The following is a 26990-nucleotide window of genomic DNA, read 5'->3' as shown; positions in this document are numbered from 1 at the left end:
ACATCTATCTCAACTGTTCATACACAGTTTAACAATGGCTACACATCCATACTTTGCTTTGGAGTTCTCTCCTACTTCGTTTTTGAGAAAAGTTCACCCCAGAAAGGTTGGTGGTGAAATAAGACTCCTCTCTTAGAAGGAAGTTTGCAGTAAGCTCCCAAGTTACTTCTGAGTGGAAGGAAATGTCTGGTTTTCCTTACCGCACTGTACAGGCCTGCCACTGCTGACTGCGGGGGCTGGACATGAACTCAGAGCAGCTTTTAAAGGCTACTTCACGGTCTCCTGAAGACTTGGGTAGGGCAGCAGCTGGGTGTACTTTCAGTTTTTTGTTTTTTTGTTTGTTTGTTTTTTTGTCTTCTGAACTCAGTATTTACATCTAGATTTCTCATATGAGAAAAAGTAAAACAATCTTCCTTGAATCATGGGTAAAGTTTACGTAAAATAAATTAAAAGTGCAGAAAACTATAACAATTGGTCACAAAGACCAGCATCATCACGTAGCCGGGCGTATAAATACCATAACTGCCATTGTCCTACCTGACACCCACCTCTTGGGATCTCGGGAACACACATACAAACACTCGTGGATTATTACACATGGGCATTGGCACTTCCATTTCCACCTCCACCTTCCAGGCCCTCTGCAGACTGGGAGGAAGGAGGCCGGGAACTTCTGGGGTGAGGCTGACCGTTGAGTCCCATTTGTGTGCCTAGACCATGACCTGTCTGGGATGCTGCATCATCCGATTCCCAGCGCTCCAACTCTTCCCGTACCAGGCGCTCCATCTGCTCCCTGTGGATCTCACTGTCACGACCCAGCCTCTCATCCTAACAAGGAAATCAAAGACATGGCAGAAACCTGGGCACTGCATGCTGTATGCTACATAATCTGCACAGAAACTGAGTTAGGAATTTTAGGTGAAATAAGCTGTAGTTATGTAAGACTGCAGCTAGAGACAGTGTGCAATAACAGTTCTGAGAGTCCGCAGAATGATTCCTCACTTAATTGTATCCCCCACTGCTGGTAGTACTCTCAGAGGGTGGATTATCAAGAGTCCTGCCTCCAGATTATTATTTGATCTAAGGTTACATAAGGAGGAAGACAAGCATCACATTAAGTGTTATGACATGTGATGACTACCTTTATGCTCTACAGAACTAAAGAATGTTTCTGCTTAAGGGGGAAAAAAATCTGAAAATAAAAGTGAACAGAAACAATATTTGTGAATTATGTAAATGTAACTTTAAATGGTTTTTATTCTTCTTCAATATTTCCAAATGGAAGGTGTCATGGGTGCCCATCTCTATCAATGAATACCTTGTCCCCCAGGGAGCTTAGGCTCACGACTACTTACCTCAGCCACCCCATCCAGCAGCCGTCCTAACACCTCTCGCCTCTTCAGCTTGGCCCGCTCCATGATCTCAAGCTTGACAATGACAGCATCAATCTTGGACACGATGCTGCCTATGGAGTGCTCCATGCGGTCCACACGTCTCACCAGTCTGCAGGGGATGACATCGGACACAGCAGGTCACGTCTCCTTGTCCTTCAACCCACCTGACTCTTCCATAGAAACGCCAGACAGTGTGAAACAGGAAACACTTTCTAAGTGTTCGCAAGACTTAGAGACAAACTGTTATAAGCTGCTTGTGGGAATGATAACCTCCATCCTCTTGCCAATAAAATTGTGTCTAAATGAAATTTCATATATGTCATTTTGTGTTACAAATTTATTCACACATACAGAGTTGCTTTTCATAGCACAGCACTGAATAGTGGCTATGCCAAACAACCAGTAGGAGATCATGTAAATAAACAATTCATTTATAAAATAGGTGTCTAAAGTGACACCAGAAATTGTACTGTGTCACATTTCCTCAAATAGAATTACAAGTTAATAAAACTGTTAGAAAATAGGGTGCTCTTTTAACATTTTTTTGTTGTTGTTGTTGGTTTTTTGAGACAGGGTTTCTCTGTGCAGCTTTGCGCCTTTCCTGGATCTCACTCTGTAGACCAGGCTGGCCTCGAACTCACAAAGATCCCTCCCGAGTGCTGGGATTAAAGGCATGCACCACCACCGCCCGGCAAAGATTTGTTTATTATGTATAGTGTTCTATCTGCATGTACACCTGCCCGCCAGAAGAGGGCACCAGATCTCATTACAGATGGTTGTGAGCCACCATGTGGTTGCTGGGAACTGAACTCAGGAGCTCTGGAAGAACAGCCAGTGCTCTTAACCACTGAGCCATCTCTCCAGCCCGCTCTTTTAACATCTTATTATTTTGAATGAAAATATTTAAATGCCTTAAAATATGTCAAATGGCAACAATTTGAATTCTCCCTCCCTGGTCCCTCTCCTTGTGATCCTAGTGACTGAAGAGTGTCTCACATACTAGGTCAGTATACAACCACTGACTGTATGACCTGGGGACAACCTCTCAAATGCTAGTATAAGAATACTAGCAGGGTGGTGGTGGCGCACGCCTTTATTCCCAGCACTTGGGAGGCAGAGTCAGACGGATCTCTGTGAGTTTGAAGCCAACCTGGTCTACAGAGTGAGTTCCAGGACAGGCACCAGAACTACACAGAGAAACCCTGTCTCAAAAAGAAAAAAAAAAAAAAAAAAAAAAAAAGAATACTAACAAGGTTAGCTGTTGAAAATTATTTTTAAAAACTCAATCCTTTTAAAGGTCTAGAAATCTTATGAATATAATAAGACAAATGAAAACCATTTATCAAAAAGGCAAATACAGAAAAGTGAGAGCTTGTGGCATTTAAAAATGCATGACTAACATATCTTCAAATAATACTTTCCCCAGGTTTGATGAGAAAAGCTGCAAATTCGAGACACTCAAAATGACAAGTAGGATAAACTCAGAGCTGCACATCTAGACATACACAGTGAAGGTACACAAAGATAAAAACAAAGAAAGAATGAAAGCACCAAGAAAAAAGCTGGTTTATGATGTACAAAGAATTTCACTGAGCTGCATTCTCAGGAGGGACACAGCGCATCTCACTGAAGATAAAGACATAGTGAAAGGAGGCCTGATCTACGGGGACTTACTTGTTACGAACATGTATGTACCCAACAGCTTCAAACTACACTGAGCGGAACCTTCTTGAATTACAGGGATATGTGAATAATAATGACAGAGACGTGATTACCTCACTTTCAAAAGCAGAAGTAAACATGCAGAGCATCAACAGAAAACAGGAGACAGCAACCGACAGCCATCTACAGAACCCTGAGGAGCAGCAGAATGAACTTTCTCCTCAAGGACAGACCCTGTGTTAGGCCGTAGGACATGTAAAAACACTGACACACACATGTAAAAGGAGACACAGACTCTAAAATTTGCTAAGATGTTTTGGTTGGAAAGAACACAGAGGATATTAATGTTTTCTCTGCTTCCATATTTTCTGATAATGAAGATCTTTTATGAAAAGAAAAATACTCTAAAACTTATTTGAAAGAAATGGTATTAGTCACGAAGAGAAGTAGATGTCTAACTCCATGAGAAGCCGCGTCATCTCATGTTGACACTGGTCAACAAAGCTGGGAAAACGTTTGTACTTACACCTGGAACTCTTCATAGGAAACCCCGCTGGAGATGCTGCCCCTTCTCCTGGAGCTATGTCCACTGTCTTCGTCATCCTCCTCCTCAGAGTCATCCAGGCTTCTTGGGAAACTTCTGCTGCTCATGGGACGAGGTAAAGAGCTATGTTCCAAGTCCAGGTCCTCCTAAAGAATGTGGAGTCTTCCAGTGAGGGGCCAACATACCAAGACTTCACAAAAAATTTTACCAAGCTCTTGGGCCAGGAGAAAATGGGTTGTCCTCCAGACTGGTTTTCTACAGTTATTTCATGGATTGACATTTTAAAGCAGGAATAAACGAAGTGAATAAGCAAGCTACCAATGTGTAGGTTGAGGGTGTAGGGAGGGAAGAGGAAGGAAGAGAAAACAGTAATTAGTATATGGGGATGCTGAGCCCAGTCATCCCCTAAAGTACTCACCCTCTCTTTTTCCAAGTCATCTCTCATTTGTTGATGCTCACGTTCTGTCAGTTCCTGATCACCATCCTGGTCATATTTAGTGAATATGGCCTCAATTTCTGCATCCGTATGGCCTTTCCTGAAAGTTTTGAGAGGACTGAGGTGAATTTCTTTGGTGCATGGTCCAGCCCGACCACTGAAACATCAGAACGCAGGAGGAAGGGAGACATACAGCATGTTCCAGAAAAATACCTGCTTCCCCAAATGAAAAATATTTCTCTACCAGTACTTGGGGAAGAAACATCTTCTCGTCAGTCACGGATTAACATGTACAATAGGCACTCCCAGGGTCTAGCAGTGCGGCCCTCACCCTTTCAGGTCCTGTCGAAGCTCATCAAAGTTTAACTTGCCCCCACCTTGCCGTAGACTCTCTGAAATGTCATCTACAGTATTTCTTTTAAGTTTTAGTTTGACCAATGCTTTTTGGTAGCCCTATTGAAAAGAAAAGAGAAAAAAGACATAATTTTGTTTTTTATTCTCCTTTTGTCTTTCAGTTAAAGTGAAACGAAAATTCAACACTTGGTAGAAGACAGCAATTTAAGAAAAATGTGTTCGCGAATGAGTAATGAATAATCTCAGTTTTCTATAAAACTTGTAGAAAACTCAGTATCTTTCAATAAGTCAGGAACTAAGGACCTTTTCCGTGTGTGTGTGTGTGTGTGTGTGTGTGTGTGTGTGTGTGTGTTGTGTGTGTGTGTGTTTACATTTGAAATATAAAGTTAAATATATATGTTTATATTTCAAACGTATACCACTATGAATCACATAACTGTTGGCTCCCCAGAATGCAGGGAATGTGAAGCAGCTATGGACTGTTTATTTTTCATATAATAGTAAGGAATTTTCTTATAGGTAAAAATATATATTTTTAAAGCCAGTGAAATAAGCCTGAGGATTTTCCAGAAACTAGAGGCAATGCTAAAGAAACACTCTAGTGATCAAGTGTCTGCCAGTCATTTGTGAGCCCGGGTTCAGACCCAGGACTGCGGAAGTGAAGCAGGGAGAGATTTTGCTTTGTGTGGTAAGCAGAGCTGAAATTGCACAAAGTGGACTGAGCAATCAAGAACAAAATTAACTGTTTTACAAGCTTTAATTTATTAAAACATTAAAAAAATCACCTTGGTATGAATTTATTTATAATTCTATATTCAGTATTTATAGAAATATAAAACCAAGTCCAATATTTACTAAGGCAAGGAAACTTAAAATATTAAGAGCTCTGAAAACAAAAGTCTTTAACTTCTTTGTAAACATATCCAGGATTCTGAACAGGGCTTTTCTTCTATGATGCTGTCATCTCCCTTAAATGTAAGCTGAACACATTTGCTATGTTGGTGAATTATCACACCTTCTCTACAGACAGATCAGCTCCTAATATTTTTTATTTTTCTCATCTATTATTGAAAAACATCTCTCTATTTGAATGATAATGGCTCCCATCATATCATATATTTAAATGCTTGGTCCACAGTTGGTGAAACTATTTGGAAAGAACTGGGTGTGGCCTTGTTGGTATGTCACTGGGGGTGGGTAGGCTTTGAGGTTTCAAAAGTTCACACCATTCCCAGTCTCTCTCTCTCTCTCTCTCTCTCTCTCTCTCTCTCTCTCTCTCTCTCTCTCTCTGCCTCCAACTCACAGATAAGATGTGAACTCTCAGCTACTGCTCAGTACCAGGTCTGCCTGCCTGATGCCATGCTCCCCACAATAACAATCATGGGCTCAGCCTCTGAAACTCTAAATAACTCCCAATTAAATGCTTTCCCGATAAGTTGCCTTGGTCACACTGTCTCTTCACTGCAACAGAACAGTGACTAAGACACCCTGCTAAGAGTTACTTTAAAGTGATGTTATTTGCAAGCATCAATGTATTTCCATTATAATGTGTATTATTTATTTGTTGATAAACTGATCTTAGCTAAATTACTTCAGCTGTCTGCCTGGATCCTTCACACAGTGGCTGTGACCACTCTCCCATTGAAAAGTATTGTTTCTCTGCTGTGCTTTTATTTTTGTTGGCCCATCCTCTTTTTCTCAGCCAGGCTTCTCACTTTAAAAAAAAAAATATTTTATTTATTTATGTGTGTGCATGCATGTGTGTATTTATGCACAAGTGCCCGTGGGTTCTCACAGAGGCTAGAAGGTGTCAAGATCCCTGAACTGGAGTTACGGTCAGTTGTGAGCTTCCACGAGGGTGCTGGGAGCCAAATGCCAATCTTCTGAAAGAGCAGCAAGTGCTCCTAACCACTGAGCCACTTCCTCTGCTCTCCTTTTTATTAAAAGATGCAGGGGGACAGGAGAGCAACACTACCTGCTTTGTGGTGTGTGAACTAAAGCAGAGCTGTGCAGTGGCCGGTCAGCAACAGAAGGAAGGGTCATAACCTGGCCACTGAGGAAGATACACACGTTACTTAGGTGGTCATCTGTAGACTAAATAGCTAACAGATCGCACTTTGCGCTGTCTCCCACAATATTTTGTGACAAAACAAATTTGAATCCTGTTGTTGAAGGCCTGATGTTACATAACAATGTAGTAATTAAATTTCATAAATATCAAAACTCTGCAAGTGGAGTGCTTATGTTCACACTAAAAAGAGTAGTCAAACGCCATCAACTGTGGGGTAGAACCCAAGACAACGGGTACTCAGGGTCTGTCCAAGGGACTTTATGTAACTGAAGTTTTCCCTTAAAGCAGAATTCACACACAAGGGGGCTTAAGCTTGAACAGAAAAGCAGTAAAGCAGCGATTCCACCCTATCATGACGGGAGGGTGTTGTGTGCTCTTATTTATTTTTATTTAAGCCCAATGGAGCCACAGTGAGAAGAACAAAGCACTTCCCTACCATCTAGTTAACGATTACTATGACACGCTTGTTGAGAAGGTGTGAAGGAAGTCCTCAGCCCCCAAGCTGTGGTCTGATCGGGAATCTTTTCTTCCAGTTTTCTACACAGAAAGGCTAGAGGTGAAAGGAGAGTCACTGCCTCCTTCTGTCTCAGTTCAAGTGGTAACAGAGACAAGGGTGGAATTAGATGCGTGTGTCCCCGCAACCCCCGCCCCCTTTTCAGCCTGTTGTGAACTCAGGATTCTGGGGCACTGAGCAATTAAGAACCAAAAAGATTATTTTAAAATTGAATTTAGACCATAAAAGAATCCTCAGAATTTAAGTCCTAGCCTATCTATCAAGCCTCTCGCCAAAGGAAACATTTATTTCTAAAATAAAGAGATCTATCCTTCACTTCAAGTAATTTCAGGGAATCAGTGTTGATTTGGTAAGCTGATTAAAATAATGTTCCTTTTACATAGGAAAAAAGTTGTGGGGATTGGGGTATGGCCTACCTTTCTGATAAGGTCTGAGAGTTCCATTTCTGCCTTCTGCTGGGCCAGATCCGATTTCACTTCCGAGTAAGTATCATTGATGATGGCCAAAAACATGTTCTGTTTGTAAAACAGAGGACAAAACTCAAATATATTTTGAAAGCAGTCTAAACATTGACACATGCCTTTTCGTTCACCTTTTTACCAAAGCTGAATAATCATAAAGTCACTGATAAGTTTTACTCTCATACTCTTTGAAGCAGTATTTCTCCACTAAGTCATACCAAAGGAAGTCTCACTTAATAAAACCACGCTGTGCTGGTTGGGTGTGGTCAGCCCAACACAAACTAGAGTCCCTTGGGAAGAGGGAGCCTCAACTGAAAAACTGGCTCCATCGACTGGCCTGTAGGGGGAGTTTGTGAGCATCTTCTTGACTGGTGATTGGTGTGAGAGGGCAGTGGCCAGCACTAGCCATGCGCCAGGCAGTGGTCCTGGGCTGCATAAGCAAGCATGCTGAAGAAGCCGTGGGAACAAGCCAGCATGCAGCGTAGTCTCTGGTTCAGTCAATTCCTGCCTCGGGTTCCAGCCTTGATCTCCTGCACTAACTGTCTTCAGTGAAGGACTGTATGCAGCATGTAAGGCAAGTAAACCTTTTCCTCCTCATGTTGTTCTTGGTCAAAATGTTTTATAACAGAAGTTAGAACACATTTTTTGATATATTTTGCAAAGAAACAATAAAAAGCTACAAAGTATTAATGTATTTATGTACAGATGGTAGAATTATTATTGTTTTCTACTTTTAAAACACTGAAGTTACTGTGTAGAACAATCGAATTAATTAAACTTTTTCCAAGTTTTGTCATACACTCAGGTGAGGTACACGGGACATATTTTAAGAATTGAAATGACTTCAGTAACAGGCACAGAGTAGACCCCGTATAAAGACCAAGAAAATCTTTGTGAAAAGATGAAGACTTTAGAGCTCATCAAACTCGGGTTCTTGTCTTGGTGTGACTGGGAAGAGATGACAGGAATTACCAGGAAATCAGGAAGAGATCAAACAACAACAACAGCACCCAGGAAGGAAGCAGAAGACAAAGGAAACCCCACCATTTACCTCCTGCTAGTAACACAGCTGGGCTCCCCAACAGCCAAATGGCCCTGTGTTAAAACAACTTCCACGGTAGCCACCACGTCAGACCTTCCAACCGGAACCCTCACACAACAATGAAAGGAAGCACCCTGACCCAGTCAGCTGAACCTCGTGTGTGGGTAACCTGGAATCTCGAGCCCCAGAATCATCTAAAACCCGGGAAGGGAAGCCTGTAATCTGGGGCTCTCTCAGGAAACCCGAACTCACTCTTCAAGTGGAAACTTTCTGTAGTAAACTTCCACACCGTCCGTCCCTCACTTGTAACTCTTCCTTGACAGAGACACGAACCAGGGAGACAGGGCAGTCTAATCCAGCTTCCACCTCCAGCAAACATGGCATGGCCCACACATGTTGTCTGACCTGTGTGTAAGTGTTGTGTGAATGCAGGTGTGCATATGTGTGCACCAACAAGTGCAGAGGCAAAGGTCAGAGCAAGCGTCTTATCTTGTCTCCGTCTTACTGTCTTGAGACAGGACCTCTCACTAACCTGAAGCTCACTCGTTGGCTACATTGGCTGAACAGCAAAATGCAGGAATCCACTTGTCAACTCCCACTTCCTGGTGCCCCGGAAGGTGGAGGGTGCTGTGCGGGCACAGGCAGCCATTTCTGGCATTTTACTTGACTGTTGGAGATGCAAATTCAGGTTCTCATGTTCTCAGAGCAATCATTCTTACCCAATCAGCCATCTCCCAAGACCGTGTCTGACTTATTTTAAAATAAAATTATCTCTTTGCTGTTTGAGATTATAGTTTAATACAAGTGTTTTTTTTTGTTTGTTTGTTTGTTTGTTTGTTTTAACAGCACCTCCCTTACCTGTGTACCAGGCTGGCCTCAAACTCACACATACCTGCCTGCCACTATCTCCTGAGCGCTAGGATGATTTGGCCCACTCGTATTAAGAATTTGTCCTGCATTTCTTTTCTCTTTATGTATGTGTTGGGAGGCAGCCCAGGTATGCTCACCCATACAGGTGTGTGTGGCAGCCACAAGGATGCCTTCCCACTCACTTCTCCCTCCACCTGATGTATCCACACGGGGTCTTTCCCTTGACCCAGAGCTTCCCTCATTTGGCTAGTCTATCTAGCCATTTGTTCAAGGGATCCTGTTTCCATCTCTTTGAGCTCTGGGACAACAGGCTGGCTGCCATGTCTGAACCACATTCACGTGGGGGCTGGGGACCTGGACTTGGACCCTTAGGCTTGAGCAGAAAGCACTTCACACACCCAGCCCTCTCCCTGGCTCCTTGCATTGCATTTGTAAGATGGAAAAAGTAACAGTGCCGCCCTTAAAAACTGCTTGTGTTGGTTAGTGAGATAATCCACGCCGTGCTCAGGATAGGTGCTATGACAGCTCTAAGTGCTCATCACTACAGCTGCTGTCACCCACCAGTGTCTACCTGCTTTTCCTAACATCGTTCCTCCCCGGGGGTAATGAGTATTCCCGTGAGTTTGCCACACACTTTCTCAAAGCACCTAGTAAACCAGCTCCGTCTCCTGCACGCTGTTTGTCTGTATCTGGCAATTGGCTTATAGCTGCAGGGGTATAGTTAACTATGTCTGCTTTCCCCACACAAATCCACAGAATCAGAGGAAGTCCAGGCTCTGTTTCCCTTTTCACGGCTCCTCGGCTGTATAACACATTACCGAATGCACAAACACTGTAGTTTACACTCTATATGACCCAGACCATCTGTATAAGAATACAGTGGCTCGCCGGGCGGTGGTGGCTCACGCCTTTAATCCCAGCACTCGGGAGGCAGAGCCAGGCGGATCTCTGTGAGTTCGAGGCCAGCCTGGTCTACAGAGTGAGATCCAGGATAGGCACCAAAACTACACAGAGAAACCCTGTCTCGAAAAACCAAAAAAAAAAAAAAAAAAAAAAAAAAGAATACAGTGGCTCAGGCAATATTCATCCAGTGACTGGTGAATGAAAATTAAGACTCTTATTTTAGTGGGGAACTATACATCCCTATCAATAAGGAAGACTATTGCTTAATATTGGACACCAGAAATTAAAACAGAACATAAACTATACATACACCCATGAGTGTGTGCTCCATTCCGAGCACAGGTAATTTCAGTTAAAATAAGGCTTTGATTTTCACTCTCCTTACCCAGATATCTAACATTCTATTTTCGCTTTCAAATGCTTAAATGATGGCTACATATATCTCAGTCAAAGCGAATTAAAGTGTGGGTTCTGTGAGATTTCCACCCAGTAGACATAGGTGGTGGCTAGTGAAGGCCTTTGTGAGGCAGTCTGAGAAGCACTGAGAATTCTTTCACGTTCTGGGGTTTGATTTCATGAGAGGACGAGAGCACCTAGATTGTAGGTGGCAGCGTCTAGTGCAGCACAATCACCAAGTTCTCCTTTGAGCACTTCAGCCACACTGTGTCCTCACAGGCGGCAGAGGACAGCTGAGGGGTCTGCCGCAGGATGCACCTCATGCTTATAAAGATCTTAGCAGAGAGCCCGGAGCCCCAGAACCCAAAGGACTGCCCACGTGAGAGGGAAACAAAGCCTTGTCAACCCCTACTTTTTCCTTAATCTGTAGCAGGAAGAGGTCAGTTAATGAGGTAAGTTCAAATCTGGCCACGATACTGGCAAAAAATCAGGGTGTGAAGGAATGGACTTCTCGGGACCTTGTCCCATGAGTGGTTATCTAAGACTTAATGAGCACCATCTGCCGAAACGGGATACCTGGGGAGACTGCAGAGATGAGACACCTAAATTGAATCATTCAAACCTCCAGAAAGGAAAATCTGAAAAATGATAGTGTTTGGATGAAATATACCTTCTTCCTCAGTTAAGCTAACTTCGCTTAATACTTTTTCACCAGACAAGTAGAATGTATAAATGTTAAGAAAACCACAAAACACCTAAAAAAAATCTTAAAGTAAATGGTAAAAAGTTGTTATAAATCAAGAGACTCAAAGGTATTTTAAAATGTATTCTGGGAGCAACTCCTAATTACTGTTAGATTTACTTTTAAGTTTAACAGATGCAGATTCTTTATAGGCAGTGTATAGGCCTGTGGGCTATGAGAAGGTTGAAATATTACCTTAGCCTTGACATGTGATAATTCACCCAGCTATGACTCTTGATGTCCTATTTCTAAGTTGCTTTGTAAGTTCCTATTTTCTCAAAGAAAAGGCAGGAATGGAAAGTCACACTAGCAACTGACTAAGAGGCAGTAGGTGACACTGTGCTGTGTAAGCAGGTAAGCATGTCCTACTGCTCAGGCAAACTGCCATTTAGGAAATTGATAAATCTGCACTTGTAATTATTTTTATAGTGGTTAGATACACATTTGTAGATGATTGAAAGACCATGGGAAAAACAAATTATTAACCAAAAACTAAAAATCAATGAAAAAAATAAGTTTTCTAGAATCAACATTTTTTTTTCTGTTTTCCACATGTTTATTTGAGATGATGGGTGACCAAGCATGAGAGAAAAGGGAAGGTGGTGATTCATGAGCACAAAGTTTAAATCACCTCACTATAAAAAAATATACATATACATACCAAAAGAATGAAGAACATAAAGAACACAAATGTAGTGAAATAAAGTGGTCCCAAAACTCGGTTAGCTTCCTCAATCTCTGCGAAGTTGATATCACCCAAAATGATGCGGAACTGAGTGAAGCTAGGGAAACAAAACAGAACACAAGACAAAACCAAACAGTGTCCAGCTGCGGACGAACATGTATTAAAGATGATTTCATGTCTTTATGAAACGCCGGGACAGTCTAGGGAGTTCGGGAGAGCTGCCAAGAAACCGGAAACTGCCGGCCTCTTCGGGGAAGTCTTGCTACTTGAACTGTCAATTGACAATGCCTTTTAGTAACGTGGTTTCATATGACATATGTCATTTCTACTTCATATCAAACCTGATTATTAGATGGTTTATAGAGTAAGACTATATAACCTGGGTTAAACCTGGTAACTCAAATCTTTATAGTCACACTTGGTCTGAAGTTAACATATCTTTAAATAAAAACAACGATGACAAAACACATATTGAAAAATGGCCAAAATTGTAGAGTTCAAAGGTCCAGTTTTCTCACAGTCACTCAAAGTGAGGTCACAGCGGCTAGACACTATCAGTGACATCATTTCCTTTTTTGGCTTTCCTCAACAGCAAGACTAACTAGGGATCCCCATCCACAAGTCACACTAACTCCCAGTTTCATGATCTACTCTTTCCCTAACTACCAAGTAACTTTGTGAATGGCACACAACTGTAATTCAGAATATTGTTGGTCTTTTTGGTTTTTTTTTATTTAAATTTTTTTTCTGGTATATTTGGAAACACTAGAAAAAGACTGAAGATTTGTGAACTGGTTTTAGTTTCTTCTACAATACTAGAAACATATTTTATCTCTTAGAGGTTGAAATTTAAGATACAAGGCAACGATATACAAGAGGAACGAAAATGCAGGGAAATGGCCTCCTTATGTGCAGAGAGCGGGAAGGAGGACGGAGCCCTCGGATGGAGCCCAGGGCTAAGCATGCCACCCATGTGTACCTCCCCTGCAAATGGCCATTTAACACCCCCACTTCTGCTGGGTGTGGAGAAGACCTTGGTCTTTGGAATAGTGCTTTCCTTCTACAGTGATTCCACTCTATCTCACTACTTGAAGACTACTTCCCTAAGAACCAACATTTCCAAACACCGTGTTTTCTTTGGTCAGATGATGTTTGTAGAACAGGAATTCAATCTGTCTTTATTCTTAACATTTGCTAGTCAAATAGTGATAAGAATAATATTTTGGCGTTAGGAATGCTGTGAACTGATTAAACTTTATACATTTTAAAAATATTATTTGACAATTTCATACATTTATAGAAAAAAGAACCTTTTGTTTCATCTCATAGATACTTACATACATTCTTGGAAAGTACTGAAGTCATCAACTTGAGTGCCAAAGACAAGGTATGCCAGCTGAGCATAGGCCAAGAAAATAATGAAGAACATAATGGTGAAACCAAAGAGGTCTTTGGCACATCTGGACATGGTTGTGGAGAGCTGGCTCATGGTCCTGTTAAAGTTGATGAATTTGAAGAGCTGTAAAAGGAGGACATTGTCATTAGATGAGTAGATGATACAATGTGCTCTTCATATACAATGGAACTATTCTATAATAAGAGGGTATGGACTTTGTTACTGGCTATGACATGAACTTTGAAAGCATGCTAGATGAAATAAGGCAGATGCAAAACCTCAAATGTTGTATGCCTCCATCTGTGAGGCACTCTGAATAGTCAAATTCACTGGGATAAGAAATACAATGGAAAGCCGGGCTGTGGTAGTGGTGCATGCCTTTAATCCCAGCACTTGGGAGGCAGAGCCAGGCTGATCTCTGTGAGTCTGAAGTCAGCCTGGTCTACAGAGCAAGATCCAGGACAGGTACCAAAACTACACAGAGAAACCCTGTCTCGAAAAAAATCAAAAAGAAAAAAAGAATACATTGGAAAGTTGATGTGCTGGGATATAGCATTTCCTGTTGGGATTACAAAAATGGTAATATACAGCAGTGACAGATACAACACTGTGCTGTATGTATTTCATGCTTCTGGAGTACGCATATAAAATGGTGAAAATGGTATTATATAATTTTATTTATCATAGTAAAGAAAAATAGGTGAGATATTACTCACTTTTTGTCTCTTTCAAGTCTAGGAATATCTATCTTGCCATTCAAAAAAGTATTTGTTGAGTACCTAGCTCATGCTAGGTCCTGTCCTCAGGGCTGGGAATGGAACAGTGTGAAGTATTTGTTGAGTACGTAGCTGTGCTAGGTCCTGTCCTCAGGGCTGGGAATGGAACAGTGTAAAGTCTCTGTTGAGTACCTAGCTGTGCTAGGTCCTGTCCTCAGGGCTGGGACGACAGCGTCAGAAAGGGTAAGAAGGCGGTTTTAAGTCTCAGCTCTTAGCTACTGCTCTGACCTCTTGGGCTTTTAACTCTGCATTTGGCTCTGTTTCTTATTTAATAAGACTGTTATATCTACATAGTATAAAGTATTTGTTGAGTACCTAGCTCATGCTAGGCCCTGTCCTCAGAGCTGGGAATGGAACAGGGAGCAGAACAAAGCTTCTGCCTCATGTTGTTCACATCTTAAATCACAGTCACAACGTAGTAAAAAAAAAAAAAAAAAAAAAGTATAAGTACGATTGATGAATAAGTAATAATGTCTCCCAAAGGACTAAACCAGAAAATAGTTTTGTGCATTATTGTCATGTACCAAGTCCCACGATGTAGGGGTAACTTTGGGTAACTGTCTTCCATCTTCAGTAACATAAATACGTAGATACTGGTATTTTTATCCCTAGACACCAGACCGACTGGGAGGCACTGGGAGCCAGCCGAGCCCGATTGAGAAGCCTAGTGAGCAAGTGCCAAAGGATCTGGGTGTAGCCACGAAGACTGGAGCTCAGGAGGCAGGACAAGACATGCTAAGATGCATGCAGCTCACAGTAGGGAGCACATGGGAGTGAGCGTTAGGAGTCACTGTTCCTGCCTGGGAGAATCCAATGGCCGTGTTTAAGAAGCAATGCAATATATAAGACAGCAACTCAAAATGCACACCAAGAGAGAAATCTCTAGAGTTTCACTTAATGGTCTTTTATGAACAGCTTCTGGACACAATAAAAATCTCTATAGGATGTTATCATCAATATTAATTATTAATGAAATTCCTACTTTTTATTCACTCATTCTTTAGTGCTGGGTTGGAACCCAGGGCCTCCCATGTTCCAGCCAAGGCCTCTCCACCAACTCCAATTCCTACGAATTTTATGACAAAGTTTGGTGTGTTGCAGATGGCCTCTCTTGAACGAGTAATCAGTGAATGACAACATGGGAAACGCAACGTGAAGTCCATGTTTTTGGTTAGCCCCAGGCCTTGCAGTGTCAGGGCCGCTACCCTCTCTGGAAGCTGCTTCTGAGAACTTGCTGTGATGGTCCTAAAACAGTCGCCATTAGCAACACGTGGATAAAATGTGACTATGGGGACGGAGGAGCTGAGGTCTCAGTTATATATAAAAAACTTCGTTTAAGTGCACACTGTCCGTGTGCTCAGGAGCACAGCACCGTCCCAGAACCCAGGCAGGTGGCACATCGGTAGCTGCCTCAAAATGGCTGAAATTTTCTGTATCTCCAGAACTCAGGCTCACCGTTCATGAGATGCCCTGTCGTTTACACAGAGAATGAGTGGGAAAGTAACTGTTCAGGAGAGCCTCTGATGCAGCCTCAGCTGGGCAGAGCTTCCTCAGACCTGAGAAGGATCCGGGCAGCCAACATTGTCTCATCCACAGTTACAGGAAGGTTCACAGAAGCTGCCATCTACGTGATGAAAACTATGCAGCAACCTTGGCTGGCAGTGTCAACCTGGCCAATAAGGCAAATCCATGTCTTCCAATGGCCTGTGTGACTCATGTTTATATATATATAATATATAATATATAAATCACATATATACATATACTATATAAAATATGTATAATAAATACATATTAGTAAATATATACTATATATTACATATATAGTAAATATATATGATATATATATAGTAAAATAAAAAATATGACATAAATTACCTTGATCCAGACCAAAAACACCATGACAGCAGCTATATTGTTGAACTGTATTTGCCAGTATGCCACATGCTCGAAGTTGGGGAAAGTGCTTCGATCTTCGAGAAACTGCAGCAGACCCTCTCCATTTGACAGTCGGTAAATGTTAACTACCACAGCTACTACGGATAACTGGAAGACAAAAGATTTATAGTCATTACATCACTTTAGAAATAGATAATCCACTCTAAAATGACTAGTTTTCCCCATTGATGTATGGATTGGAGGACTGACCATATTCCTCACCCAATAGCACTCACCAAAGGCATCAGCTAAAACATGAAAACAACATACAGCTTACATCCCCCTAGGGACAGAAATCAACTGAAAACATGTGAGGGGTGTACATCCATGTACACAGAGGAACTCATACAGTAACAAGCTCAAACGCACAAGGGAAGGCTTTCTGCCCAGCTGCCCATCACAGCTAAAGGACCAGACTCAACCAGTTTCTCAGGCAGGAGGGCTTCCTACTGAGTCCTATACCTTCTCCTGCTGGGGTTCATATTTTCTTTGCTCTTGCATGCTCTGAAAATGTCAGCTGAAAGGGGTGAGGGGCCTTTTGTTGTTAGAGCAAATCCAATAATCTTTTATTTAAATCTCAGACAATTTATCATCCAGTCAAGATGTCTTTAATATAAAGAAAACCAGTATCACATTCACACATCGACTTTCTTTGAGTTTTCTTTCAAACTAGGGAATGAAGAAAGGAAAAGAGATCTTTTTTTGTGAGCATGCTTATTGTTAAATCACAACTTTTTTTTTCTTCGAAATTCTCATTTCTAGCTACAAAAACAACAACAAAACCTTTCTCCCAAACCAGAACATGACCTTTAGGCTGTCTTGTATATCCCTGCATCTCTAAGACCTGGAACACAGCTCAGGACTGGTATGTTGTCTTTGTTAAATAAATGACTCGTTTTCACTCAGTGAAGCTAAGCCATCAACATTATTTGAATTTAGACTTCGAAAGCTTTTTGTTTTTTGGGTTTTGTTTTTTTGTTTTGTTTTGTTTTTTTTTTTTTTTTTTTTCGGTAATTCTGAAAGATAATTGGCTAGGACCCACAGCTAGCTGACTGGCACGAGCCTGGAGGCTTCCGTGTATTTGTTGGAGAAAAAAAACACAGGGAACAATCTCCACAGGATTTTGAGATGTTGGGTTTTTTTTTCAGGTGGCCTTAATTTTCAGCTGCATAAAACACAAGCCCTGGCACTCTTGCAGAGCTTTCCTGACCCAGGGAAGCAAGCCGCACCAGCAGGGATGCCCTTCCCTCCAAAGGAGACACAAAAGCCCAAGCTTCTGAATCCAGTCCTGGCAGCACTTAGGTTCAAGCAGAATTAAAAGCTGGAGGAAGGGCTGGGTGGTGGTGGCCCACGCCTTTAATCCCAGCACTTGGGAGGTAGAGCCAGGTAGATCTCTGTGAGTTCAAGGCCAGCCTGGTCTACAGAGTGAGATCCAGGACAGGCCCCAAAGCTACACAGAGAAACCTTGTCTCAAAAACAAAACAAACAAACAACAACAAAAGCTGGAGGAAATAAACCTTCAAAGAGATGCTTGCACAATGCTATGGCTGTGGGGGAGGGAGGCACCTTTGACTTCTTCTATGTCAGAAACTAAGAGCCCAGGGGTCCCCAAAGTGTGTGTGTGATGCAGTTCACTGGTGTGGGAGGAGAAAGCCTGACATGATCTGTGGGTGGGTATTAGTGGTTTGAAGAGGTGATAAGCAAGCCAGTTTGATATGAAATATGAACATGAACCCCTGAACTATATAATACTATACACTTTTCTTGATAGACTTTAAAAACATTTTTGTAACATGTAATACACGTTTATGGTCTATATAGGAAGTAGAAATATAGCCAAATGTTAAAAGCTAGAATTCTACTTATTTGTATCTTTTTAATTCTGTGCAGGTCTTTGTTTCCATGGCTATACCTGTTACACCTCTACACACACCACAACTGAACACATTCAGAAAATTAGGGTACACAGTTAACTTTTTCACTGATCGGCATTTGAGATTTAAAATGTTCACTGTTGACTAGTTTGGGTAATATGGAAACTACTTGGTTAAAAAAAGTCTGTAATTAATTACCATATAGCACTTACTTTTTTACAGTTCTATGCCCATCAACCTGAATATAATTATATATACGCTAAAAAGCAACTTTATACCTTAAAGTCCCAAACATTGTTTCCTAGAATAATTTAAATGTATATGGTCTGGGACTCTGTCATCACCAATAAAGAAATATTCTGAAACATAATTTCCACACCTGTCTCCTTGTTTTCGTTAGTACTAACTTTTTTGTAACCTTGCACAGTATTAACACTTTAGTAATGTGTGGCTTAAGTAACTGCCTTGTCATGTGTAACCATGTGATGTTACAAGAACACCGTGAAGTGGGGAGGCGCCAGCATCCACTGGGTCACCATGAAGGGGGAGGAGCCAGCATCTACTGGGTCTCAGGCTATATTTTGAAAGGACATTCATTTCAAGTGAAAGCACTTTCTGAAGCGCACATGTACGTGACTCCTCCGTTAGGAGGGGGCGGAGTAAATGAGAGAGCCAGTCTAAGGATTTAACAAGCATTTCTCTATGAGAAGTACTTGGGAATGTGCCAAACACACATGAGTCTTAAGGTCTAAGCCATTTTCCTATTATTATTATCAATGGTGCTAATACCCCTGTTGCTATGCAGTACCTGTCCACACGGTTCTTCCTCGTGTTTTAAGGTTTTTGTTCCTTCACACATGAACAGCATGTTCTCTGTTTTATCAACAAATTCTAATGGGCAATACTTGATAAAGATTCAATACATGGTTCACAAAGGCCTAGTAATTTCAACTTGGAGTGAGGAAAGACTACTGTCAGGGAGAGAGCCGACAGGAGAATCTCAGTGGTTAGTGCAGCCCTCCTGAGAGCCAACTGGAACGGTGAGACTGGGAGGCAAGGACACACAATGACACCGGGGCACAGCTGTGCCCAAAGACGGCTCAAACATATGACAATTAGTCACACTGATACACACTTCAAAACACAAGAAGACAAAAGCGTCTATGCTGCTGAAAAAGGAAAAGCTCAGAGAAATGAATTTTTACACCGAGGGCTCTGGAAGGAGGCAATGGATGTGACTGATGGATACGGTTTAAATTCTGTTCCCTCTGGCTGTGTGACAGGACTTCCAAACAACAGGATGTCTTCGGCATTACACAAAAATTTCCAGGTTGTTTCTTCTTGTCATAATTTGATACTTGCAAAAAAAATTAATTTTCACTAGCAGAAAAGTATTACAACCCCCCTCCAGATAGTTTTAGTCTACAAATCTTATATGACATACCAAAGGTAAATTTAATTACTTATTTGTATGATTAAGTCAGGGTTCAATAAAAACAACCCCATTAAAAGGTTTCTCATACAAAGTGAGAACTACAAAATTGTAACACAGACGTTAATATAAAAGTTTAGATTTTTCTAATAGAAATACCAAGATTACCAACACTGAGATTAAAGGCAGCAAGTTAAGAGGCTTTGGAATACAGACAGGAAACGAGGGAGTCATGGCAGGGATGGCGACATTCCTCTCCAACCTACCACAACAATCACAACATCCAGACAATTCCAGAAACTCCTGAAATAGTGTAGTCTGTGAATCCGAATCTCCAGTATCTCTTCCACCACATAGTAAAGGATAAAGAAACAGAAGATAATCTCACAGGCTGCCAGGAAGAAATCAAAAGCTGTGACGTAGCGGATCAATTTTACAGGCTGGAACTGCCAAGAGGGCACCACGCCACCTGTGGCTGGGAATTCAACCAATAACCTGCATTGCAAAAAGAACAGTTAACACCACAATGTATGCTAGACCTAGGAAAGGAAGTGCGTCTGCTCTGTTCCTGTACTATTGAAGTGAAAACCACTGCCACCGCACGCTACCTCAAGATGGGAGTGTATGATCTGGGTGGAAACAGGGCATGCACTTCACAACTATAAAACATGGGGCTACCTCATGTATTCAGTTACTAAGTAACATCTAATCAGTCTTCAGTTTGCTAGTTCCCTTCCCTGGAAGGCTGTGTATCCAAGACACTCAATACCCACCTGCTGCGTGGAATAGACTGTCCCTCTTTTATATTAACACAGCACTGGTTTTCACTACATTCCTAACTGAACTGTGCAGGTTCATGGTGTGAAAGTTCAGTGATCCAATAAACAGAAGTTGTGGGAAGGCTGGAAGGCTGAGTCAGGAGATGCCAGCCCACCATCCAGGGAGCAGCATGTAATGTCACACTGGTAAAGCTACAGAACACGTGGCAACATACAGATTAACGAAAATGGGCTGAATTCAAGTGTAAGAGCTAGTCAGTGGTAGGCCTGAGCTAATGGTTAGGCAGTTTTAATTAATATAAGCCTCTGTGTGTTTTCTTGGGTCTGAGAAGACCAGGCGGGACACAGGAATTTTATAAGTGGCTGTGGGACCTTGGTGCTGAGTGAGCATAGGAAAATTTCAACTACAAGAACCACCTTCCACATAACTAGAATGTAGTTTCAAAAGCCCCCAGTCACATGGCTGGTATCATAATGCCCTCCACCACAGGACAGTGGCCAAACCTAGAACCCAAGCTTCTAAGACACACAGAGGCTCCAGCATTGACCAGGTCAAACCCAGGACTCTGGAAAATGGAAATTCTTATCAATTCCCTGTCAATTTCCCTATTTGATGTTGAGCACCAGAGACAGGCAGAATAATTCTAAAAGCAACGGGTGTCATTTCAGCCTTAGTGTGAACAAGGCAGGGGGCCCCTGTGTGTCAGAGTCCCTATGTCCCACTGGGTCTCTGAGCTTCTTAACCACCTAGGAACTTAAAAAGAAATGGAGTAATGGCCCTGACGGGGCACCTTTGAATTCTAGGGATGACGTAGAAAAAAATTAAATTAAATTTAAAAAAAGCAAAAACAAAAACAACAACAACAATAAAAAAAAACCACACTGAAGACATCCTGAAATAAAACATTTCCTAGTCTGCCAGAGTTGCCTGCCTATTAGAATCCTCTTCAAATCAACACTGGGATCATTATGAAAAGCTTATTGGCAATTATAATCAATTCTCATTCATTTCTAATAAGACGTACTTGGTTTAAAGAGGTATGTTTATGTTCAGCAAAAGTTGATAAATATAAATACCAGCAAAGTCTAACTACCTGTTAAATCAGAGTTGAATTTAATGTGAAAATTACAACAAAATCCTAATATTATGAGAATATATCCTGACTTCCTGTGGAAATCTATGTGCAGATAACCAACATGAGTGATCTGGGGGTGTTGCTGATGTGGCATGTTGGGTGAACACTGACTAACTCTTCCCTTGCTCTTATATTTTATTTTAAATAGCACTCACTATTTACAACACTACATGACTTGTTTCTTCTGTTTATCTTTGCTGAATACAAGCTTTCCAAGTGCAGGGATCTTTGTTTTGTTCTCCGACATACTCAAATAGCCGAAAACAGTAACCAGCACCCATACGTCCAAGAGCAGCTGACGGAAGGCAGAGTAAAGCCAGGCAACAGGACTTTTGTCATAGTTTCCCACAGCGGCCAGGGCAGCAGCAGCAGAGCCTACGCCTGAAACCTGGGGTGTCCCAGGGACACTCAGGGAGAGGAGCCAAGGTTGAGTGGCCAGAGGACTTGGTGACAAGGGGTGGCCATCCTTATAATGGCCAAAGATAATGGTTAAAAAAAATAAAAAAGCAAAACAACAGAAACCTACCGATAGTGCTTTGACTGGACAGGATCTGGAAATGGGATAAACTTGACCAGATTTAAGGTTCTTTCCAAATCATAACATTCCAGGATCTTAAATCCCTTCTGCAAATATCCATTTTACTGAGTTACACCCCTTCCCTTGGTCTCAGCCCTGATTCTTTTTTTTTTTTTTTTTTTTTTTGGTTTTTCGAGACAGGGTTTCTCTGCGTAGTTTTGCGCCTTTCCTGGAGCTCACTTGGTAGCCCAGGCTGGCCTCGAACTCACAGAGATCCGCCTGGCTCTGCCTCCCGAGTGCTGGGATTAAAGGCGTGCGCCACCACCGCCCGGCTGGTCTCAGCCCTGATTCTTGGTACCCTCCCTTAGCCAGCTGCAAGAAGGGTTTCTCTAGTGCGTTTCCAGAAATGGCTGTGCAGATTACTACCCAGACAAGGATGGCTACGAGCCCACGGTACACACCTGACCACACAGAACAGGTTAATGTTCGCGTTGTACACTGAAAAGTCAATGAAAGTCGCTCGGGTCCCCCGGTCCAGCCAGAAGTTTCTCCTGAGGCCAGCAATCTGAGCAGCCGTTTCCTCCCTGGTTCTGGAAAGATCCAAGTAATAGCCCGCTCCACTGTACGTGGCAATGATTCCCCAGTGGCTACTCCCATTCAAGTCCTTTTCACTCGTGTAGACCCACCTAATTAAAATAAAAACAACAGGTCAAATTAGGGAAAGACTTGTCACAGCTTGGAAGACAGTTGCTGCCTGCTGGGATAACGTATGTATAAAAACGGTGTGCTTGGAAAAACGTTTCTATTTCTTTTCCTAGTGAATCCTCACGGCTACTGTTTGGTCTCAGTTTGGTAAGGAGGGCCCTGAGGCTTCGTAAATTTGATTTATTCCCAATGTGTTTGAGCTTAAGAGTCTAGAACCCACACTAGACCCGTCTGTCCACAGGGCCTATACTACCACGTCCTGCCGTACCTTTTCTGATGCCTGATTTGAGGTTTACATCCCGCAAAGGCCCCAGTGAAAGCTGTAGACAAGAGGGGCCTGGGCACTAAGTCACCCACTGTCTCTCCTTGCTCCCTAGGACATGAGAGGACGCCTGTCTCAGAGGTGTTCTGTAGGTGGGATGAGATACATTACAACAGGGCCTGGCACAGAGTAGCTGCACCAATGTCTCTTATTGATGGCGTGGGGCAAAGCAACCGTCCAGAAAAGGAATTAGGAATCTCTATGCCAGCACTCATATGCTGGCGGGAGTAAGATAAACATGAGGGGAAATAAATGAAAAGAGACAAAGAAATAAGACAGGATGGGAACAGTGTGAAGGAGTAATCTATTTTAAAGATTGATTCATTCATTCATTCTTTATTTGTATGTGTGTGTGAGAGAGAGAGGGAGAGAGGGAGGGAAGGAGGGAGGGAGGGAAGAAGGGAGGGAGTTAGTTCATGTGTGTCATGTGCACGCAGGCACCCACAGAGGCCAAAAGAGGGCATGAGGTCATCCCCTTAAACTGGAGGTGCAGGTGGTTGTGAGCCTCCTGGGAAGAGTGCTGGGATCCCCACCTGTGTCCTCTGCAAGAACAGTACGTGCTCTTAACCATTGAACCATTTCTTCAGTACCCCTAAGTCTGCACTTTAAATAATTACATTCTGAACAAAAACAGATTCGTAAGAACTACTAAAATGAATTAGTGGATAATCTTGTTTGTCCTAAAAAGATAATACCGAAGCATCTTACAACCTCTAAAGGCTCGGATCACTTCATTTTCTTGGGTTATATGATCGGCTGTGGGAGCCCACAACAGCTTCCTAGTGAGATCTGAGCTTGCTTTACACAGCAGGGCTGCATTAGGGGATGGCTTGGCCACATGCATGGTTACAAGGTGTCTGGGATGGTCTGCATTTGGCTGTGCTGGGGGGAGGTCTTTTGCTCCACCCTTTGGCATTCCTTTAAAAGCCCTTTACCAGTGACAGAAGGGGCTGCTGGGTTTTGACCCAGGCCCTCCCAAGCTATCCTGTGTTTCTAACTATCTCTCTCTCCCCTCTATATTTCTATCTAAATCTCTTACCCCTCATTCCTTGAGAGTTCCTGGAGTAAATAAATGTGGGAGCTGGTCCCCCACAATCGACAAGTCAGTCTTTTTGAAATGTGCATCTAGAAACATCAGAGAAAATGAGGAGAAAAGGTCAACTTGACCCAGGCCTATTAGAGGAATCTTTTTGTCTGAGAAGGAATAAAGAATGAATGCCACCCACTGGACACACGGCACAGACACTCACGCAGTTCCGTTTCGCGGTCCAAATGGAGCCCTGTCCTCACTGCTGACAGAGTAGACATCATAGCACTCTTTAATTTCATCTCTCAAGTCCTGAGGAATGGAGCAGGATCCGTTTCTGACTCTGAGTTGGCGTAGACGAGGCACTCCGAGCAGCAGGTTCTCATAGAAAATGAAGCTTCGGTTATCAGCTAGTGTGTGGTTCCCAGTCTGTGCCTTCCAGTACAGCCCATCCAGGAAGGCGCCTTCTGTGAACTGAAACAAAGAATTCTGGATAGGCTCCGAACTCAGACGCTGGCTGGCTTCTGCTTGGAGCATATGTATAACCCAAACGTCACCAAGGCTTTGAGCAAGGAGAGTGATAAGCACAGGCCACATGGTCAGAAAAATCTGGGTCTGGATCTTGCTGTCATTTGCTAGGTGCATAAAATTCCCTAAACTGGGTCCTGAAATATTTGGGAAATTCATCTTTTTCTGGTCAGGACACCTGGAACAATATCAGTGTACTCTGACTTCTGTGCTGGGACTAATGACTGAGATGAGCATGTTTCATAAATACACAAAGACCATTAACTTTGCTTCCCCTTAGAAAAAACATAAACCATAATCCCATAATCCCGCATAACCCTAAGTCTGGAATGAAAAGGTAAGAGTGTCAATTACCTTTTGTACTGGATCTTTTTCTACCTGGATTGTTTTACTACACACAGAGTCCTTCAACCCTACCCCTCCTCTTTGTGGCTGGTATCTATTATTATGGGAAGGTGCATGTGAGAAGTTTCATGTTGGGACAAAAGGCTCTTCCTCAATGGAGAACAGAGGTGGTCATTTCTCCGTGCATTACCAGGGCATCCACAGAGACCTGCCACACTGAGCAGGGCCACGGTCAGTATTGCACAACTGTGGGGTTTTGTTTGTTTGTTTGTTTGTTTTTGAGCTGAGGATCGAACCCAGGGCCTTGCGCTTGCTAGGTAAGCACTCTACCACTGAGCTAAATCCCCACCCCCTTCAACTGTGGGTTTAACGAGAAGTGTTCTTACATGTTAAAAGGCTGCAGTGGCCCAGTTTTCTCTATGCCTGAAACCAAGAGCTCTGACTTCAGGAATTAATAAGAATTTCCCATATTATTTCTCCTGGGAGAAACAATAATTTCCTTTTAAATTTCCTCTCCAATTTTCCAAGGTTCTGAGCAACACACCATCTGGACTGGCTTAATCACTGTCCTATGTTACTCAGTGCTTATTGTCTGCCAGTTGGAGCTTAGAATTGAGGAGAAGGCTAGAGTGAATTTTACAGTAGCAGACCTTTGAATTGTGTCCTTTTTTTTTTTTTTTTTTTTTGGTTCTTTTCAAGACAGGGTTTCTCTGTGTAGCTTTGCGCCTTTCCTGGAGCTCACTCTGTAGACCAGGCTGGCCTCGAACTCACAGAGATCCGCCTGCCTCTGCCTCCCGAGTGCTGGGCTTAAAGGCGTGTGCCACCACCGCCCGGCTTGACCGCCCTGCTTGAAATGTGTCTTATTAGGAGTTGGACACATTCTTGGAGCTGAGGGCACATGCCACTGTCAACAAAAACACGAATCACAAAAAGTAGAGCAGCGTTTGGCACCCAAATTGCCTACTTGGGACTTGTGTCGTAGGACATTCTCAGCCATCATTTACAGAATCATGCATGACCAAGGGAACAGTAAGCTATAATGAAGCAGCAATCACACTTAAAAAAAAAAAAATCCAGGTCTTTTCTTCCCCAGTCATGTGACCATACACAGGTAAGCACCCTGAATTTCACTTTACAAACTGGGGCATGCGTATTAGTATGTACCTGATAAGATCACTAAAGGAATTAAAGGTGCAAAACATTCAGCTCTGTGCAAAGTGCTTTCAATGTCCTCAATAAATACCAAAGGAACAAGACTCTACATGACTTAATATAACTCACGACTCCTGAAGATACTCATGAGTTAAACTTACGATACCAAATGAGTAATTTTCAGAGGCAAGGAAGTACTTTTAGTCATTTGTAAATACCTTCCAGAAGTCCTCCATCGAAGAAAGAGTTTTAAAGTTAGTCTTCTCTGTTTTAGACACTGGGGTGTCTATGAAAAGCTGTGACAATGTCCGCGTGTAGTAGTACACATTGGAACTCATCATGCCATAGGTCACTGGAACACAGAAAGAACCGAGTGAGCATCAAGAGGGACCCTACACACACATTTGCAGAGCCAGCAGCCTCCAAGAAGGGACTGTTCCTGGTGGGTGGACTTTTGGATGGATCAGTGTTCACATAAGGTCATCTCTCCCCTTTGCCCTCTCTCTCCCGCCATCTCTCTGCTTACATAAGAAACATGCAGCTTCCATATTGGCCTATGTGAGACAAAACAGGCCCAATACTGTTTTGACTTCCAATGGGTGCACTGTTTGGCCTCCTACTGTCCTCTGGCTCAGCCTCTGAAGCTGTTGAGACTGCTGTGTTCAGAAGCCGACACACGCTTTGGCATCTCCCCAGTCGGCATTTGTCCGTCTTCTCCCCCATACACCCCGGCTACTTAGCTCTCCAGATCAATTCTTGTAGTGGCATTTGCTCCACCCATGACCTTCAGCTATAGGCCTGAAGGAGACAGTGCTTCCTGCCTCTTAAAAGGAGAGGGAGAAGGTTACATGGCCCTTCTCCCTAACCCTGCCTCCGAGGTGGATTCGCTCTGGTCAGATCAGAGGACGACTTCAGCTGTCTACTCTGTTCTGTATTCATGAGTGTATTTCATCAATTTACATCTTAATAAATCCCAGGTAGGAAGCACC

General features: G+C 42.6%; 1 protein-coding gene across 1 annotated transcript in view; it reads right to left on the bottom strand.

Annotated features, from left to right (window-relative positions):
• Window positions 1–322: 322 nt before the first annotated feature.
• Window positions 323–26990, bottom strand: part of Pkd2 (polycystin 2, transient receptor potential cation channel) — a 42959-nt gene continuing 16291 nt past the window's right edge. Inside the window, exons 3-15 of the mRNA XM_028867317.2 lie at window positions 26220–26353; window positions 24200–24450; window positions 22384–22608; window positions 19757–19985; window positions 16125–16292; window positions 13412–13593; window positions 12051–12171; window positions 7392–7490; window positions 4368–4489; window positions 4019–4136; window positions 3583–3746; window positions 1356–1503; window positions 323–828 (exon numbers count right to left, since the gene is read on the bottom strand). Coding sequence (XP_028723150.1) covers window positions 592–828; window positions 1356–1503; window positions 3583–3746; window positions 4019–4136; window positions 4368–4489; window positions 7392–7490; window positions 12051–12171; window positions 13412–13593; window positions 16125–16292; window positions 19757–19985; window positions 22384–22608; window positions 24200–24450; window positions 26220–26353 — 2198 coding nt within the window. The 3' untranslated portion in view covers window positions 323–591. The remainder of the gene's footprint in view (window positions 829–1355; window positions 1504–3582; window positions 3747–4018; window positions 4137–4367; window positions 4490–7391; window positions 7491–12050; window positions 12172–13411; window positions 13594–16124; window positions 16293–19756; window positions 19986–22383; window positions 22609–24199; window positions 24451–26219; window positions 26354–26990) is intronic.

This window comes from Peromyscus leucopus, chromosome 10 (genome assembly GCF_004664715.2).
Source record: "Peromyscus leucopus breed LL Stock chromosome 10, UCI_PerLeu_2.1, whole genome shotgun sequence".
In the NCBI taxonomy this organism is placed as follows: Eukaryota; Metazoa; Chordata; class Mammalia; order Rodentia; family Cricetidae; genus Peromyscus; species Peromyscus leucopus.
Note: the sequence above shows the minus strand (reverse complement) of the source record. Positions and strands in the feature narration are given on the sequence as shown.